Source organism: Pseudophryne corroboree, chromosome 7 (assembly GCF_028390025.1).
Source record: "Pseudophryne corroboree isolate aPseCor3 chromosome 7, aPseCor3.hap2, whole genome shotgun sequence".
Lineage (NCBI taxonomy): Eukaryota > Metazoa > Chordata > Amphibia > Anura > Myobatrachidae > Pseudophryne > Pseudophryne corroboree.
In genome coordinates this window covers 227047680-227068021 of record NC_086450.1, presented here as the reverse complement: position 1 = coordinate 227068021, position 20342 = coordinate 227047680, and the positions used below count along the sequence as shown (strand labels likewise).

At 46.1% G+C, this 20342-nt stretch overlaps 1 protein-coding gene across 1 annotated transcript in view; it reads right to left on the bottom strand.

Annotated features, from left to right (window-relative positions):
• PTPN4 (protein tyrosine phosphatase non-receptor type 4) overlaps positions 1-20342 on the bottom strand; it is a 444417-nt gene that overhangs the window by 205268 nt on the left and 218807 nt on the right. The window contains exon 10 of the mRNA XM_063933984.1: positions 19195-19283. Within this exon, the coding sequence (XP_063790054.1) occupies positions 19195-19283 (89 nt within the window). The remainder of the gene's footprint in view (positions 1-19194; positions 19284-20342) is intronic.

The following is a 20342-nucleotide window of genomic DNA, read 5'->3' as shown; positions in this document are numbered from 1 at the left end:
TAAATGCACTCTTTCTTAACTAGCACTGACTAAAAAGGCAGGTAGAATACTTAAGTGTCATGTAAAGGCACAGCGCTGACAACCAGGCGGCTTTACATAGGAGGATTTGCCCAAGCAGTCCCAGGAACAGTGAACTGAGGAGTAATGGCGCCGCAGACACTGACAGGGATTGAGGAAAAGACAGAGATGCAGCTCCAGGGCGGGAAAACTTGCTGGAAATGGCGCCCTGGGGCTGGGGGAGGGGCTTCAGGTCTAAGCCTTATCCCCCTTGCTGGCAAAACCACCGGGTACTGACGGCGATATTAAAATCGGTTTTGAGGGAAAACCTGACCTGCGCCCATGTCCTGGTGATCTAGTGGGATCGCCTGTATCCACAGTGTCCACCGCCAGCGCGCGCGGCCCGCCTCCCACTGACCGCGCCGGATCGCGATAAAGACCGGGTCCCGCGAGCGGGACCCACTTACCACCTCCCGAAGCGCGGCCACGCGATCCTGGAGAGCCCCAGCCGTGTGTGCCTAACGTGAAGTAAACCGGAGCCTCCGCTGTAGGTACCCGGCAACCAGGGCTCGGGAGTGTACAACGCCGCTGGGGAGAGCTGGAGCCGCAGCAGAGAATGTCACCAGACATTTATTTACCACTGCTGCTGCCCTGAAGACTTCACTTTTTCTCAGAAAAAAAGCCTTTATTAGGGCTGCATGGAGCAGCCCCTCTGTTAAGTGCCTGCTTACTGCAGCACCAACTAACAAAACTGAGCTCCTGTGCTTGGAGGCGGGGTGATATAGGAGGCGGCGCTGTGCATTCTGGGAACAGTCAAAGCTTTGAGTCTGTTGGTGCCTCGGATCAAGATCCTACTCTACATTCCATTGTCCAGACTTGTGGAGCCCAGTGTACCCCGCAGCAGAAATAGACTTCAAGGTAGTTTCCTGCTTACGATCGTCAGGATCTTTAAGTGCTGCCGTGTCCGGGGACGGTAGCGCCACCTTCTTGGACAAACGCGCCAGGGCTTTGTCCACCGTAGGGGAGGATTCCCACCGTAACCTATCCACCGAGGGAAATGGATACGCCATAGAAATCCTCCTGGGAATCAATAGTCTCTTGTCAGGAGATTCCCAAGCTTTTTCAAAAAGAGCGTTCAGTTCATGAGAGGGAGGAAACGTTACCTCAGGTTTCTTTCCCTTAAACATACAGACCCTTGTCTCAGGGACAGCGGGGTCTTCTTTTATTGCCACAATCATGTACTGAATACTCTTAGCCACCTTAGGATGTAACTTGGCATCATTATAGTCGACACTGGAGTCGGAATCCGTGTCGGTATCTGTGTCTGCTATCTGGGTAAATGAACGTTTCTGGGACCCTGAGGGGGTCTGAGATTGTGACAAAACATCTCCCATGGATTGTCTCCATGCTTGGTTCTGAGCCTCAGATTTGTCCAACCTCTGTCACAACTGAGGGCCTGAGCTGACGGGAGGCAGCCTCAGTTGTAGGGGCTGAGATGTACCGGAACCTGGGAGGTTGTATCAGACCCCTGGACATGTAAGTAACATGAATAATAACTGCCCGAAGGCGTGACCACGACAACTTGGATAAAAGTCAATGATGTTTATTATGACAACTCCGCAACACAGCAGCAGTAAAAGAAAACGTAAAAGTCAGCAAAGAATAAATACAGTTCCTGGGTACTACAGGATGGCAGGAGCCACAGGGCACTGGTAGTGTGAGATAGTTCTTATGATCTTCTAGATGGAAAGTCCTTACCAGGCCCGACTGTAGCAATGGAGATAACCCAGGATTGTGCCAGCTGGTGTTCCAGGAAAAGCTGGGTTGCTGAAGATAAAACAGCTGCTGTGGATACTGGCTGGAACCAGACTGTTGTTAGCACGGAGTGGATACTGGCTGGAACCAGTTAAATAATAAATGAACTTGGGAGCGATGAAATATGAACTGAAATGTAGAACTTGAGAGCGGAGAAATAATAATACCGGTGGAGAGTGGTAAAGTGTAGAAAGGACACCGGCCCTTTAAGGGAAGCTGTACTCTGCTGGAAGCTGAGCTGGGAGCAGGTAATGTTGTAGCTGGAAACAGATGAATCCACAATGGATTGGAGAGTCAGGCTACACCGCAGGTGGAATGCTGGTGCGGGTCTCTATGGTGGAAGTCTTGAGACAGGAGCTGGAACCTGGAAGACAATCACAGGAGAGAGACAAACAGGAACTAGGTTTGACAACCAAAGCACTGACGCCTTCCTTGCTCAGGCACAGTGTATTTATACCTGCAGCAAGGAAGGGATTGGCTAGGCAATTATGCAGATTAACAATACTGACAACAGATTGGAGGAAATGATCAGCTGACAGAATCCAAGATGGCTGCGCCCATGCAGACACTTGGAGGGAAGTTTGGTTTGTAATCCATGTGGTAATGAAAACAGTAATGGCGGCGCCGGCCACTGGAGACAGGAGACGCCAGGCTGACAAGTGCACATCCAACCACGCGGACACAGCGGAGGCCGCGGCTGACGTAATCGCCACTCTGACACTCTGCATGCAGAAGCTCAGGGACGGCGGCGGAGGCCGCGGGAGACGCCATGCCAGATGTAATATGGCGCTTACTGTGACAGCGTCCCAGAGTGACAGGAGAGGATACAGGAATGTACACATCAGGATAACAGATGGAATCCGGTCCTGGAGCGCTGAGCCAGCCTTAGGAGGCATCTGATGGGTAAGAAATGGCGTCCAGATACCCGGATCGTGACAACCTCTTGTGCAACAAAGCCACACTTGTATTTAAAACCTTCCACATCTCTACCCAATCAGCAGTCGGCGGTGCCGACGGAGTCACTCGCTCATTCTGTTTAGCCCCCACCACAGCCTCTTCCTGGGAAGAGCATTCAGCCTCAGACATGTCGACACACGCGTACCGACACCCACAAACACACTGGGCTATAGGGGACAGACCCACAGTAAGGCCCTTCAGAGAGACAGAGAGGGAGTTTGCCAGCTCACACCCAGCGCCTCACCGGTCTGAAAGAATTAAATAATGCCCCAGACCTATAAGCGCTTTTATATAATAGTAATCAACACCAAATTGCTTCCCCCCCCCCCCTTTTTTTTGCACCCTGTCACTTGTGACAGCAGTGAAGGGCCAGTAGCAGCGTCTCTGCAGCAAGCTGTGGAGATAAAATGGCGCTGGTTAGAGCTGGAGGACGAAGCCCCGCACCCTCAATGGCGCGCTTGTGTCCCGCTTTTCTTTATACTGGCGGGGGTCTGTATACAATGCCTATGCACTGTATACCAACTTGCCAGTCTCAGTTAGAGGATTTATTGCTGCCCAGGATGCCCCCCCTGCGCCCTGCACCCATGTAGTGCCTTGTGTGTGTAGGAGCAATGGTGCGCAGCGCGACCGCTGCGCGGTACCTCAAGGAAGAACTGAAGCCTTCTGCCGCCTCTGAAGTCTTCTTGCTTCTGCTATTCACCCGGCTTCTTACTTCAGGCTCTGTGAGGGGGGCGGCGGCGCGGCTCCGGGAACGAACAGCTAGGCTATACCAAGTGATCAGACCCTTTGGAGCTAATGGAGTCCAGTAGCCTAAGAAGCAGAGCCTTTGAACTCACAGAAGTAGGTCTGCTTCTCTCCCCTCAGTCCCACAAAGCAGGGAGCCTGTTGCCAGCAGTGCTCCCTGAAAATAATAAACCTAACAAAAGTCTTTTTAGAGAAACTCTGTAGAGCTCCCCTAGTGTGTGACCAGTCTCCTCTTGGCACAGAATCTAACTGAGGTCTGGAGGAGGGGCATAGAGGGAGGTGCCAGTTCACGCCCATTAAAGTCTTAAAGTGGCCATGTCTCCTGCGGATCCAGTCTATACCCCATGGTCCTTTTGGAGTCCCCAGCATCCTCTAGGACGTAGGAGAAATAATAAAAATTAAAAAAATAAGCAAGCCTGCTAGCATAGAGGAAATAATTAATAATTAATAGTGAGCAGGTGAATAGGCAAGAATCATTACTTTGCCATATTATTTCAGCTTATATAACTTATTCTTTATTATTCTCGTCCTTCAATAAGAAATGTTGCAATAACTTTTTGATATATTCAAGTGAGCTTTTCATACACATATTGCGGCCTATGGTTTGTAATCCCGCCCTCTGGCCATAACGTCACACACAGGGGTTTCTCCAGTATATTTACAGAAATGTCTGGCCTTAATATTCTGAGGCTGTCACCGTGACTATCACTATCCCTCCAGGGTAATTCTGTACTGATGCAATATCACCTCTAGGTGGGGCTGACACAGAACATCAAGAACTAAGCAGCATTAAGCAGACATGGGAGAATGATGAAGTAAATAACTGTGGCCCTCATTCCAAGTTGTTCGCTCGCAAGCTGCTTTTAGCAGCTTTGCACACGCTAAGCCGCCGCCTACTGGGAGTGAATCTTAGCATAGTAAAATTGCGAACGAAAGATTAGCAGAATTGCGAATAGACACTTCTTAGCAGTTTCTGAGTAGCTCCACACTTACTCGGCAACTGCGATCAGTTCAGTCAGTTTCGTTCCTGGTTTGACGTCACAAACACTCCCAACGTTCGCCCAGACACTCCCACGTTTCTTCAGACACTCCCGCGTTTTTCCCAGAAACGGTAGCGTTTTTTCACACACTCCCATAAAACGGCCAGTTTCCGCCCAGAAATACCCACTTCCTGTCAATCACATTACGATCACCAGAACGAAGAAAAAACCTCGTAATGCCGTGAGTAAAAATAAGAATTTACTTACCGATAATTCTATTTCTCATAGTCCGTAGTGGATGCTGGGACTTCCGTAAGGACCATGGGGGAATAGCGGCTCCGCAGGAGACTGGGCACAAAAAGTAAAAGCTTTAGACTAGCTGGTGTGCACTGGCTCCTCCCCCTATGACCCTCCTCCAAGCCTCAGTTAGGATACTGTGCCCGGACGAGCGTACATAATAAGGAAGGATTTTGAATCCCGGGTAAGACTCATACCAGCCACACCAATCACACTGTACAACCTGTGATCTGAACCCAGTTAACAGTATGATAAACGTAGGAGCCTCTGAAAAGATGGCTCACAACAATAAACAACCCGATTTTTTGTAACAATAACTATATACAAGTATTGCAGACAATCCGCACTTGGGATGGGCGCCCAGCATCCACTACGGACTATGAGAAATAGAATTATCGGTAAGTAAATTCTTATTTTCTCTGACGTCCTAGTGGATGCTGGGACTTCCGTAAGGACCATGGGGATTATACCAAAGCTCCCAAACGGGCGGGAGAGTGCGGATGACTCTGCAGCACCGAATGAGAGAACTCCAGGTCCTCCTCAGCCAGGGTATCGAATTTGTAAAATTTTGCAAACGTGTTTGCCCCTGACCAAGTAGCTGCTCGGCAAAGTTGTAAAGCCGAGACCCCTCGGGCAGCCGCCCAAGATGAGCCCACTTTTCTTGTGGAATGGGCTTTAACAGATTTTGGCTGTGGCAGTCCTGCCACAGAATGTGCAAGCTGAATTGTACTACAAATCCAACGAGCAATCGTCTGCTTAGAAGCAGGAGCACCCAGCTTGTTGGGTGCATACAGGATAAACAGCGAGTCAGATTTTCTGACTCCAGCCGTCCTGGAAACATATATTTTCAGGGCCCTGACTACGTCCAACAACTTGGAGTCCTCCAAGTCCCTAGTAGCCGCAGGCACCACAATAGGTTGGTTCATGTGAAACGCTGAAACCACCTTAGGGAGAAATTGAGGACGAGTCCTCAATTCTGCCCTGTCTGAATGAAAAATGAGGTAAGGGCTTTTATATGACAAAGCCGCCATTTCTGAGACACTCTCCTGGCTGACGCCAGAGCTAACAGCATGACCACCTTCCATGTGAGATATTTTAATTCCACAGTGGTGAGTGGTTCAAACCAATGTGATTTTAGGAACCCTAAAACTACATTGAGATCCCAAGGTGCCACTGGTGGCACAAAAGGAGGTTGTATATGCAGTACCCCCTTGACAAACGTCTGAACTTCAGGCAATGAAGCCAGTTCTTTCTGGAAGAAGATCGACAGGGCCGAAATTTGAACCTTAATGGATCCTAATTTTAGGCCCATAGACAGTCCTGCTTGCAGGAAATGCAGGAAACGACCCAGTTGAAATTCCTCTGTGGGGGCCTTCTTAGCCTCACACCAGGAAACATATTTTCGCCAAATGCGGTGATAATGTTTCGCAGTTACATCCTTCCTGGCTTTGATCAGGGTAGGGATGACTTCATCTGGAATGCCTTTTTCCATCAGGATCCGGCGTTCAACCGCCATGCCGTCAAACGCAGCCGCGGTAAGTCTTGGAACAGACAAGGTCCCTGCTGGAGCAGGTCCTTTCTTAGAGGTAGAGGCCACGGGTCCTCCGTGAGCATCTCTTGCAGTTCCGGGTACCAAGTTCTTCTTGGCCAATCCGGAGCCACGAGTATAGTCTTCACTCCTCTCCTTCTTATGATTCTCAGTACTTTTGGAATGAGAGGCAGAGGAGGGAACACATACACCGACTGGTACACCCACGGTGTTACCAGAGCGTCCACCGCTATTGCCTGAGGGTCCCTTGACCTGGCGCAATATCTGTCCAGTTTTCTGTTGAGACGGGACGCCATCATGTCCACCTTTGGTTTTTCCCAACGGTTTACAATCACTTGAAAGACTTCTGGGTGAAGTCCCCACTCCCCCGGGTGGAGGTCGTGTCTGCTGAGGAAGTCTGCTTCCCAGTTGTCCACTCCCGGAATGAACACTGCTGACAGTGCCACCATATGATTTTCCGCCCAGCGAAGAATCCTTGCAGCTTCTGCCATTGCCCTCCTGCTTCTTGTGCCGCCCTGTCTGTTGACGTGGGCGACTGCCGTGATGTTGTCCGACTGGATCAATACCGACTGACCCTGAAGCAGAGGCCTTGCTTGACTTAGGGCATTGTAAATGGCCCTTAGTTCCAGGATATTTATGTGAAGAGACGTTTCCATGCTTGACCACAAGCCCTGGAAATTTCTTCCCTGTGTGACTGCTCCCCAGCCTCTCAGGCTGGCATCGGTGGTCATCAGCATCCAATCCTGAATGCCGAATCTGCGGCCCTCTAGAAGATGAGCACTCTGCAACCACCACAGGAGAGACACCCTTGTCCTTGGAGATAGGGTTATCCGCTGATGCATCTGAAGATGCGATCCGGACCATTTGTCCAGCAGATCCCACTGAAAAGTTCTTGCATGGAATCTTCCGAATGGAATCGCTTCGTAAGAAGCCACCATTTTTCCCAGGACTCTCGTGCATTGATGCACTGACACTTGGCCTGGTTTTAGGAGTTTCCTGACTAGCTCGGATAACTCCCTGGCCTTCTCCTCCGGGAGAAACACCTTTTTCTGGACTGTGTCCAGAATCATCCCCAGGAACAGTAGACGTGTTGTTGGAATCAGCTGTGATTTTGGGATATTTAGGATCCACCCGTGCTGACGTAGCACTACCTGAGATAGTGCTACTCCGACCTCTAACTGTTCCCTGGACCTTGCCCTTATCAGGAGATCGTCCAAGTAAGGGATAATTAAGACGCCCTTTCTTCGAAGAAGAATCATCATTTCGGCCATTACCTTGGTAAAGACCCGTGGTGCCGTGGACAATCCAAACGGCAGCGTCTGAAACTGATAATGACAGTTCTGTACCACAAACCTGAGGTACCCTTGGTGAGAAGGGTAGATTGGGACATGGAGATAAGCATCTTTGATGTCCAGAGACACCATATAGTCCCCTTCTTCCAGGTTCGCTATCACTGCTCTGAGTGACTCCATCTTGAATTTGAACCTTTTTATGTAAGTGTTCAAGGATTTTAGATTTAAAATTGGTCTCACCGAGCCGTCCGGCTTCGGTACCACAAACAGCGTGGAATAATACCCCTTTCCCTGTTGTAGGAGGGGTACCTTGATTATCACCTGCTGGGAATACAGCTTGTGAATAGCTTCCACTACCGCCTCCCTGTCGGAGGGAGACGTTGGTAGAGCAGACTTCAGGAACCGGCGAGGGGGAGACGTCTCGAATTCCAATTTGTACCCCTGTGATACTACCTGCAGGATCCAGGGGTCCACTTGCGAGTGAGCCCACTGCGCGCTGAAATTCTTGAGACGGCCCCCCACCGTGCCTGAGTCCGCTTGTAAGGCCCCAGCGTCATGCTGAAGACTTGGCAGAAGCGGGGGAGGGCTTCTGCTCCTGGGAAGAGGCTGCCTGGTGCAGTCTTTTTCCCCTTCCTCTGCCCCGGGGCAGAAATGAGTGGCCTTTTGCCCGCTTGCCCTTATGGGAACGAAAGGACTGAGTTTGAAAAGACGGTGTCTTTTTCTGCTGAGAGGTGACCTGGGGTAAAAAGGTGGATTTTCCAGCCGTTGCTGTGGCCACCAGGTCCGATAGACCGACCCCAAATAACTCCTCCCCTTTATACGGCAATACTTCCATATGTCGTTTGGAATCCGCATCACCTGACCACTGTCGCGTCCATAACGCTCTTCTGGCAGAAATGGACATCGCACTCACTCTAGATGCCAGGGTGCAAATATCCCTCTGTGCATCTCGCATATATAGTAATGCATCCTTTAAATGCTCTATAGTTAATAATATACTGTCCCTATACAGGGTATCAATATTTTCAGTCAGGGAATCCGACCAAGCCACTCCAGCACTGCACATCCAGGCTGAGGCGATTGCTGGTCGCAGTATAACACCAGTATGTGTGTATATACCTTTTAGGATATTTTCCAGCCTTCTATCAGCTGGTTCCTTAAGGGCGGCCGTATCGGGAGACGGTAACGCCACTTGTTTTGATAAGCGTGTGAGCGCCTTATCTACCCTAGGGGGTGTTTCCCAACGCGCCCTAACCTCTGGCGGGAAAGGGTATAGTGCCAATAATTTATTAGAAATCAGCAGTTTTTTATCGGGGGAAAACCACGCTTTATCACACACCTCATTTAATTCATCTGATTCAGGAAAAACTACTGGTAGTTTTTTCACACCCCACATAATACCCTTTTTTGTGGTACTTGTAGTGTCAGAAATATTCAATGCCTCCTTCATTGCCGTGATCATGTAACGTGTGGCCCTACTGGACATTACGTTTGTCTCCTCACCGTCGACACTGGATTCAGTATCCGTGTCTGGGTCTGTGTCGACCATCTGAGGTAACGGGCGTTTTAGCGCCCCCGACGGTGTCTGAGACGCCTGAACAGGCACTAATTGATTTGCCGGCTGTCTCATGTCGTCAACAGTTTTTTGCAAAGTGCTGACACTGTCACGTAATTCTTTAAATACGACCATCCAGTCAGGTGTCGACTCCCTAGGGGGTGACATCACTAACACAGGCAATTGCTCTGCTTCCACATCATTTTCCTCCTCATACATGTCGACACAATCGTACCGACACCCAGCACACACACAGGGAATGCTCTGAAAGAGGACAGGACCCCACGAGCCCTTTGGGGAGACAGAGGGAGAGTTTGCCAGCACACACCAGAGCGCTATATATATATACAGGGATAACCTTATGTAAGTGTTACTCCCTTTATAGCTGCTGTTTTATATTAGCTGCCAATAGTGCCCCCCCTCTCTTGTTTTACCCTGATTCTGTAGCAGGACTGCAGGGGAGAGTCTGGGAGCCTTCCTTCCAGCGGAACTGTGAGGGAAAATGGCGCTTGTGTGCGGAGGAGATAGGCTCCGCCCCCTTCACGGCGGCCTTTTCTCCCGCTTTTTTTATGAAAACTGGCAGGGGTGAAATGCACCCATATAGCCCAGGAGCTATATGTGATGTATTTCTTTAGCCATATAAGGTTTAAACATGTTTTATTGCGTCTCAGGGCGCTCCCCCCCAGCGCCCTGCACCCTCAGTGACCGGAGTGTGAAGTGTGCTGAGAGCAATGGCGCACAGCTGCAGTGCTGTGCGCTACCTTATCTGAAGACAGGAACGTCTTCTGCCGCCGATTTCTCCGGACCTCTTCGCTCTTCTGGCTCTGTAAGGGGGCCGGCGGCGCGGCTCCGGGACCCATCCAGGCTGAACCTGTGATCGTCCCTCTGGAGCTAATGTCCAGTAGCCAAGAAGCCCAATCCACTCTGCACGCAGGTGAGTTCGCTTATTCTCCCCTTAGTCCCACGATGCAGTGAGCCTGTTGCCAGCAGGACTCACTGAAAATAAAAAACCTATTTAAACTTTTACTTCTAAGCAGCTCAGGAGAGCCACCTAGCATGCACCCTTCTCGTTCGGGCACAAAAATCTAACTGAGGCTTGGAGGAGGGTCATAGGGGGAGGAGCCAGTGCACACCAGCTAGTCTAAAGCTTTTACTTTTTGTGCCCAGTCTCCTGCGGAGCCGCTATTCCCCCATGGTCCTTACGGAAGTCCCAGCATCCACTAGGACGTCAGAGAAATTCCTAACTGCATAGCAAATTTACTTGGCGCAGTCGCAGTGCGAACATTGCGCATGCGCAATTAGCGGAAAATCGCTGCAATGCGAAGAAAATTACCGAGCGAACAACTCGGAATGACCACCTGTATATTGCTATGGGCCTTATTCAGAGGTACAATCAGTCGCAGCTGCTGTTATTTACACAGATAAACCCACCAGTGTGAAAAAAAATCTAAAAAAAATGTTTATACTGTTGTTAATAAATCCTCAAAGTTTTATTTTGAGATCGTGATGGGATCATCTGCTACAAACTGCTTTACTCAATAACCAATAGACTAAACAATCGTAATCCACACAGCAGTCGATTAATTACACAGTCATATTATAATGCACAGCCTCTCTTCCAATTCTCTGGCAACCACTACTAATCATTCATACAATGTCTCCTGGTAGGTGCTAGTACCCAATGAAAATACTTTATTTGCTTTCCCTATACATCGCTAAATCTTCCTGTATCTTCTAAAACATCAGCTCCCATCTGCAACTTCAAACACCTTTCCTACAGATAGTAGAAAATGCGATCATACATCAGGTTTTTATAAAAAATTTAATATAATGACCTACCAACTGTATTCTCCCTCCTGATGAGAAAGTATATACAATCTTTGCATTCCCATTTACATACAGATGTAGCCACCTATATCTTGATCGATTCTCCGCCTAGACGGACGTTTAGTCACGCTAAGGCGATAGCTTAGCTTGCTGAGTTTAATCACAGGCACGCACATTGAGGCGATTCTAGATACTCAGCATGCATTACATATCTCCACCACTGGGTGGCTAATGCTCCACTAATCCAGTACTTTCGATCGTATAGCGGCGGATTAATCTACAGCTCTGGCAAATGGTCAGTGACGACTGTAATGTTAATAGATGGTGACCAATGGTCAGATGGTGAGAGTTCTCAATATAAATAAATAGTTTATACAGACATAAACGAACATGTTAAAACACTTGTGTATGCAGACGCAAGAATGTGTATGGAGACGCAACTAATTGTGTAAAAGGAAGTATGTACAATGCATAAACACCGTGCTTTTGAAATACATGTACAGTATGAGCGTCCGAGTTCCCGTGACATTCACTTTATTATAATTTTTTTTCTTTGTTATACATTCAATGGAAGGGTGCACACAGGTTTCACATAAATCTTGTCTTGAACCTGATCGGAACTCCCTACCTGTCTACTGCATGAACTGTGCAGGCTCCCAGGGGGGAAGGGGAAAGTGGGATGGGTGCAGGGCGAGGCAGTGGAAAATGCTGTGTTCAAAGAACGGGCCAATGCTGAGGGAGCGTCAGAATCCCCTAGCTAAAATACACAGGGTCGATAGGGATAAGCGAGGTCTATGCACATAACGATACACCAGACCCCATCGCATCACAAAGTGACAAAATGTCCGAGGCACATGAACCGCAGCCTTGTAGCATTATGTTCATAGACCTCGCTTAACCTTATCGTCCCTGTGCATTTTAGCTAGGGGATTCCGACACTCCTTCAGCACTGCACCGTAGCCTGCAAATCCTATGCCGTCACTCGCTCCATAGCGGAGTGCTGACACAAGGCGGATGTTCATGTGCCTTGGACATTTTGTCACTTTGTAAAGCGATGGGGTCTGGGGTATCGTTAAGTGCATAGACCTCGCTTATTCCTATCGACCCTGTGTATTTTAGCTAGGGGATTCTGACGCTCCTTCAGCATTGCCCCGTGACCTACAAAATCTGTGCTGTTACTTGTTCCATAGCCGAGGGCCTCCATGGGGCAAGGAGTCACAGGCGGTAGCCATTTCAATTGAGTCTGCCCTGCTACAGAATTGTATGTGTACCGTATGGTGCATAGAACCTTAACAGTACAACCGCTCCTGCAGCTTTGCCCTGGTTTATGTGAATAACTCCCTCCCTGTCTACTGCATGACCTGTGCAGGCTCCCAGGGGGGAAGGGTGATGGGCTAGCGGGAGGCAGTGGAAAATACCGTGCTTTTGAAATGCAAGTACTGTATGAGTCCGAGTCCCCAGTATGTTGTTCTAGTGTACTAATTAGCACGAACAGCTTGTAACGTACAGTGGCAAGTTTAATCTTTCTATGTATAATGGAGATAAAAGCTCCTCCCTAAGTTCCTAGATGCCAAATCACCGTCCTTCGTATCTCTGTGCAGTATGTTCTACTAGTGTACTAATTAGCACGAACAGCTTTTAACTGGATGCCAAATCACCGTACTTAGTATTTCTGTACAGAATGTTCTATTAGGGTACTAATTAGCACGAACATCTTGTAACGTATAGCGGCAAGTTTAATCTTTCTATGTGTAATGGAGAGAGAGATGAAAGCTCCTCAGTAAGTTCCTGGATGCCAAATCACCGTACTTAGTATCTCTGTACAGTATGTTCTATTAGGGTACTAATTAGCTGTTCGTGCTAATTAGTACCCTAATAGAAAATACTATACAGAGATACTAAGGATGGTGATTTGGCAACCAGGAACTTAGGGAGGAGCTTTTATCTCTCAATATTATACATAGAAAGATTAAACTTGCCACTGTACGTTACAAGCTGTTCGTTCTAATTAGTACACTAGTAGAACATACTGTACAGAGATACTAAGTACAGTGATTTGGCATCCAGGAACTTAGGGAGGAGCTTTTCTCTCTCCATTGTAATCTTTCTAAGTATAATGGAGAGATAAAAGCTCCTCCCTAAGTTCCTGGATGCCAAATCACTGTCCGTAGTATCTCTGTATAGTATGTTCTACTAGTGTACTAATTAGCACGAGCAGCTTGTAATGTACAGTGGCAGGTTTGATCTTTCTATGTATAATATAGAGAGATAAAAGCTTCTCCCTAAGTTCCTGGTTGCCAAATCACCGTCCTTAGTATCTCTCCATTATACATAGAACTTAGGGAGAAGATAAAAGCTTCTCCCTAAGTTCCTGGATGCCAAATCACCGTCCTTAGTATCTCTCCATTATACATAGAAAGATTAAACTTGCCACTGTACGTTACAAGCTGTTCGTGCTAATTAGTACACTAGTAGAACATACTGTACAGAGATACTAAGTACAGTGATTTGGCATCCACGAACTTAGGGAGGAGCTTTAATCTCTTTCCATTGTAATCTTTCTAAGTATAATGGAGAGAGATAAAAGCTCCTCCCTAAGTTCCTGGATGCCAAATCACCGTCCTTAGTATCTCTCCATTATACATAGAAAGATTAAACTTGCCACTGTACGTTACAAGCTGTTCGTGCTAATTAGTACACTAGTAGAACATACTGTACAGAGATACTAAGTACAGTGATTTGGCATCCACGAACTTAGGGAGGAGCTTTAATCTCTTTCCAATGTAATCTTTCTAAGTATAATGGAGAGAGATAAAAGCTCCTCTGTAAGTTACTAGATGCCAAATCACCGTCCTTAGTATCTCTGTACAGTATGTTCTATTAGAGTACTAATTAGCTGTTCGTGCTAATTAGTACCCTAATAGAAAATACTGTACAGAGATACTAAGGACGGTGATTTGGCATCCAGGAACTTAGGGAGAAGCTTTTATCTCTCTACATTAGACAGAAAGATCAAACCTGCCACTGTACATTACAAACTGCTCGTGCTAATTAGTACACTAGTAGAACATACTGTACAGAGATACTACGGACAGTGATTTGGCATCCAGGAACTTAGGGAGGAGCTTTTATCTCTCTCCATTATACATAGAAAGATTAAACTTACCACTGTACGTTACAAGCTGTTCGTGCTAATTAGTACACTAGTAGAACATAGAGTACACAAATACTAAGGATGGTAATTTGGCATCCAGGAACTTAGGGAGGAGCTTTTGTCTCTCTCCATTATACTTAGAAAGATTACAATGGAGAGAGATTAAAGCTCCTCCCTAAGTTCGTGGATGCCAAATCACTGTACTTAGTATCTCTGTACAGTATGTTCTACTAGTGTACTAATTAGCACGAACAGCTTGTAACATACAGCGGCAAGTTTAATCTTTCTATGTATAATGGAGAGAGATAAAAGCTCCTCAGTAGGTTCCTGGATGCCAAATCACCGTACTTAGTATCTCTGTACAGTATGTTCTATTAGAGTACTAATTAGCTGTTCGAGCTAATTAGTACCCTAATAGAAAATACTATACAGATACTAAGGACGATGATTTGGCAACCAGGAACTTAGGGAGGAGCTTTTATCTCTCTCCATTATACACAGAGAGATTAAACTTGCCACTGTACATTATAAGTTGTTCGTGCTAATTAGTACACTAGTAGAACATACTGTACAGAGATACTAAGTACGGTAATTTGGCATCCAGGAACTTAGGGAGGAGCTTTTATCTCTCTCCATTATACTTAGAAAGATTACAATGGAGAGAGATTAAAGCTCCTCCCTAAGTTCGTGGATACCAAATCACTGTACTTAGTATCTCTGTACAGTATGTTCTACTAGTGTACTAATTAGCACGAACAGCTTGTAACGTACAGTGGCAAGTTTAATCTTTCTATGTATAATGGAGAAAAAAAAGCTCCTCTGCAAGTTCCTAGATGCAAAATCACCGTCCTTAGTATCTCTGTACAGTGTGTTCTACTAGTGTACTAATTAGCACGAACAGCTTTTAACTGGATGCCAAATCACCGTACTTAGTATCTCTGTACAGTATGTTTTATTAGGGTACTAATTAGCACGAACAGCTTGTAACGTACAGCGGCAAGCTTAATCTTTCTTTGTATAATGGAGAGAGATAAAAGCTCCTCAGTAAGTTCCTGGATGCCAAATCACCATACTAAGTATCTCTATACAGTATGTTTTATTAGAGTACTAATTAGCTGTTCGTGCTAATTAGTACCCTAATAGAAAATACTATACAGAGATACTAAGGACGGTGATTTGGCAACCAGGAACTTAGGGAGGTGCTTTTATCTCTCTATATTATACATAGAAAGATTAAACTTGCCACTGTACGTTACAAGCTGTTCATGATAATTAGTACCCTAATAGAACATACTGTACAGAGATACCAAGTACGGTGATTTGGCATCCAGTTAAAAGCTGTTCGTGCTAATTAGTACACTAGTAGAACATAGTGTACAGAGATACTAAGGACGGTGATTTGGCATCTAGGAACTTACAGAGGAGCTTTTTATCTCTCTCCATTATACATAGAAAGATTAAACTTGACACTGTACGTTACAAGCTGTTCGTGCTAATTAGTACACTAGTAGAACATACTGTACAGAGATACTAAGGAAGGTAATTTGGCACCCAGGAACTTAGGGAGAAGCTTTTTTCTCTCTCCATTATACTTAGAAAGATTACAATGGAGAGAGATTAAAGCTCCTCCCTAAATTCGTGGATGCTAAATCACTGTACTTAGTATCTCTGTACAGTATGTTCTACTAGTATACTAATTAGCACGAACAGCTTGTAACGTACAGTGGTAAGTGTATTTTTTCTAAGTTTAATGGAGAGAGATAAAAACTCCTCCCTATGTTCCTGGATGTCAAATTACCATGCTTAACATTTCTGTACAGTATTTCCTATCTAGCCAGAAACCCTGCATCCTGTGCAAGCTAGGCAGACAACTGGAGGGGACCCGATACACGGTTGCTTCCAGTTTCACTTTCCAGTATCACATAAACTAGTGGTTGGTCTCCCCCGAAAGCCAAGAGTCTCCTCTTTTGTATGGTACCAGTCCTGAGTCTCTGGGACACCCAGAACCAGAGCTATCAGTACGCAAAGTGGACCCATTTTCCCATATAATGGGCCCGTTAATTCAGACCCACCATGGGTTCCGATGCTTGCCATGAGCCTTGTGGGGGTCACAGAAACTTGGGGTTGGTACCCTCCAGTAGCTAATTGTCTTCCCTTCTATACCAACCTAGCGATGAAGGCTCCCACCTCCCACGCTGAGAGTCCCAGGTTTGAGTTCCAAAGTGCCAACCTTTTTTTTTTATATGTTCCCGTGACATTCACTTTATTATTATTTTTTCTTTGTTATACATTCAATGAAAGGGTGCACACAGGTTTCACATAAATAAAAGTAAATCTGCAGCAGCGATTCATTCCGATATATACAAATACACAGTGGTAGTGAGTATAAATTAGTGTATTCCGACGCAACTAACTGAGCAACACAGTACTGTAGATCGTCGGCATTTGTGTATTGTACCTGACCTGAACTCCCTCCCTGTCCACTGCACGACCTGTGCAGGCTCCCAGGGGGGAAGAACGATGGGGGTAGGGAGAGGCGGTGGAAAATACTGTGCTTTTGAAATACAAGTATTAGCGTCCGAGTCCCCTAAGGCATAAACCAACAACAATGGGAAGGAAGTGCCAACCTTTTTTTTAATGTATTCCTGTAACATTCACTTTATTATATTTTTTTTCTTTGTTATACATTCAATGGAAGGGTGCACACAGGTTTCACATAAATCAGAGTGGGCGGGGGATTTTCCTACATACAGTAGTATACTGTTGCACATGTCTTGTAACCTGATCGGAACTCCCTCCCTGTCTACTGCATGTACTTTGCAGGCTCCCAGGGGAAAGTGGGATGGGGGTAGGGCGAGGCAGTGGAAAATACCGTGTTCAAAGAAAAGGCATAATCAACTTTGCGGTGTATCATTATGTGCATAGACCTCGCATATCCCTATCACCCCTGTGTATTTTAGCTAGGGGATTCTGACGCTCCTTCAGCATTACCCCGTAGCCTGCAAAACCTATGCCGTTGCTCGATCCATAGCTGAGTGCTGCCACAAGGCAGGGGTTCACGTGCCTTGGACATTTTGTCACTTTGCAATGCAATGGGGTCCGGTGTATCGTTATGTGCATAGACCTCGCTTATCCCTATCGCCCCTGTGTATTTTAGCTAGGGGTTTCTGACGCTCCTTCAGCATTGCCCCGTAGCCGGCAAAATCTGTGCTGTTTCTTGCTCCATAGCCGAGTGCCTACATGGAGCTAGGAGTCACAGGCGGTAGCCATTTCAATTGCGTCTGCCCTGCTATAGAATTGTATGTGTACCGTACGGTGCATAGAACCTTGACAGCAGAAACTCTCCTGCAGCTTTGCCCTGCTTTATGTAAAACTTGTGTTTTGTCAGTTTGCTATGCGATTGATCCCGGTGTAACGTAATGTGCACAGACCTCGCTTATCTCTATCGCCCCAGTGTATTTTGGCTAGGGGATTGTGAAACTCCTTCAGCATTGCCCCGTAGCCTGCAAAACTAATGCCATCTCTCACTCCATATCCGAGCGTTGCCTGCCACGTGGTGGGGGTTCAGGGGCGGCGGCCATTTTGCCAGTGTGCTATGCGATCGAGTCCGGTGTACCGTAATGTGTATAGACCTAGCTTATTCCTATCGCCCCTGTGTATTTTAGCTAGGGGATTGTGACGCTCCTTCAGCATTGCCCCAAAGCCTGCAAAATCTGGACTGTTACTTGCTCCGTAGCCTAGGGCCTCCGTGGGGCAAGGAGTCATAGGTGGTAGCCATTTCTATTGAGTCTGCCCTGCTACAGAATTGTATGTGTACTGTACGGTGTATAGAACCTTAACAGTAGAAGCACTCCTGCAGCTTTGCCCTGGTTTATGTGAATAAAAATAATAATAAAGTGTCTGGAAATAACTAACATGCATTCGTACTTTAGGAATCGAACCTGGGACTCTGAGTATAGGAAGCAGAACACTTCACCACTTCGCCACAGACAAATGAATAAATCCATTGGTTTTGATTATGCTGTAATGGCTATGGGATTAGGACGCTAACATACTGTACAAAATTCCTAATCTCAAGAGGCAATAGGGAACTTCTAACACGTCCATTTGCGGCAGTGTACACTACTGGTTTTATGTTGTTTTGTCTGCGGGACTTGGACGCTCACATATTCATAAAGTACTGTAGATGGATCATATACTGTATGCTGTACTATTTGCGTCTGTACCATATATACTGTATTAAATAATACAGCGTAATGAGTATTTACTGTATTAAATAATGCAGCATAATGAGTATTTACTGTATGCAGCGTAATGAGATGCCTTAGTAAAGTAGTCCTTATTATATATTTCAGTATTGTATTTTATGGGAGACCACACGCATGCGCAGTGGTGATTGTAAAAAGCGACATCTGGTGGATGATCGCAGGTATTACACGTAAAGGTAACGCCAAACACTCTGTCTGCCTCCGTGCGATTAGGCACGCCTCTCTGTGACTAGGCGCGCCTCCCTACGCCCCGGTACGCTGCTTATGCTCGATCGGGACAAACGCCTCAGCCAGTCAAGATAAAGGTGGCTACATCTGTAACTAGTGTTCACGCCAGGCTGTTTTAGCAGGGTGCCATGCCCTGCCTGATTTTTAAAAGACAAACTGTGCCCTGCCCTTTTACCGGCGCCCTGCTAAAACAGCCTGCCCCTTGCTTTGCTGCCGCCTCGTAAATAGATGCTGTGTGCATGTGGCCGGCTGGCTGCGCACCCTTCAACGCACACGAGACCATACGTGTACCCACCCCTTTGTGCACTGCCCTGCTTGAATCCTAGCGTGAACACTACATAACTTACAGAACACAGAATTGATAGAACTGTATAATAGATACTACATTTAGCTAAGCTTATATTCATGTACATATTTTGGCTATGACAAAGCAGGCCAGGTAAGTTATTACAAAATAAAACAACACACCCAATCATTTCCCATAATAAAACAACAGTCATGCAATAAAGGCATAAAAGGCAATCGGCTTACCATGGAAAGGTGTTGATGCGTACCCTGTTTTTATAAATTACAATTCCTCCTGACATAACTCCAATCAGAATTTCATTGTTACTTTGATCCTGTAACATAAAAACATACCCGGTTACAACACAGAACTGGAACGACACAAAAAAACCAAAACCTAAAGATTTTCTTTTAATACTGATGTAGGTAGTAAAATGAATGTTGTAAATTCTACACCAAAATCTATGGATCTAGTCACAGAGATCCCCAATACGCCCCTCTTGGTAGTGGAATTAGTGGATTACAACATTATTTGCTAACTATTAGCAAAATCCTTGTCTGCTTTCACCCATGTGCTGCTTTCACCCATTCCAATCCCTTTTCAACATGGAGCTCTTCAGTTGTTAGCGAATGTATGGAATGTTTGATTTGTAAATATCTAAAGTTTTCCCTAACTGAGACCATGAGCAGATTGAATAATGTGGAAGCTAAACCAGCAAAATACCACCACGCGCTTAAATCCCAGTTGTGAGAAGGATCATTGATATTGTGATATTCTTGTTAACAGACAAATGTGGAGAAAGTACTCAGAGCTGTAATAAAGTATTTGCATAGTTGGTCATAATGAGAAAGTGTGAAGGAGGAGGACGAACCAAAACAAGTTGACAACTGCTGTTGGATAGTAATTAGGGATATCAGTGATGACTCATGTTGACACCTCTGGCTAGGCATTAGTCTACTTTAAAGGCACCTTAATACTTAAGGAAATTTGGCACCACCAAAACAAAATTGAAAGACATACTGTACTAATTGATCCCCTGGGCTATCCAATGAGCTTTGAAGCGTGGCTGCAGCAGCTATTATTTGGCATTTTTTTTTAGACCTTAGCAGGCTTTGAAAATAAATGCCTGACAAAAATCACATTTTCGCCAATCCGGAAGTGAAAACACATAGGTCCCCGTAAACGTATCACGGATTTTATGGGGAGATTCAATTATTTTTGCGCGCCCGATTTCCCGACTAAAGTGACGATTGTTAAATGAAATTGCCTGTGGCGATAATTAAGTCATCTGTAGCCAATACTACTATACTTTAAACCTGGACAGTTGGGGTGCCTTGATGATCGAGTTCACCTTTTTGGGTAGAGCAACATTAGAAGCTTGAGATTTGGAAGT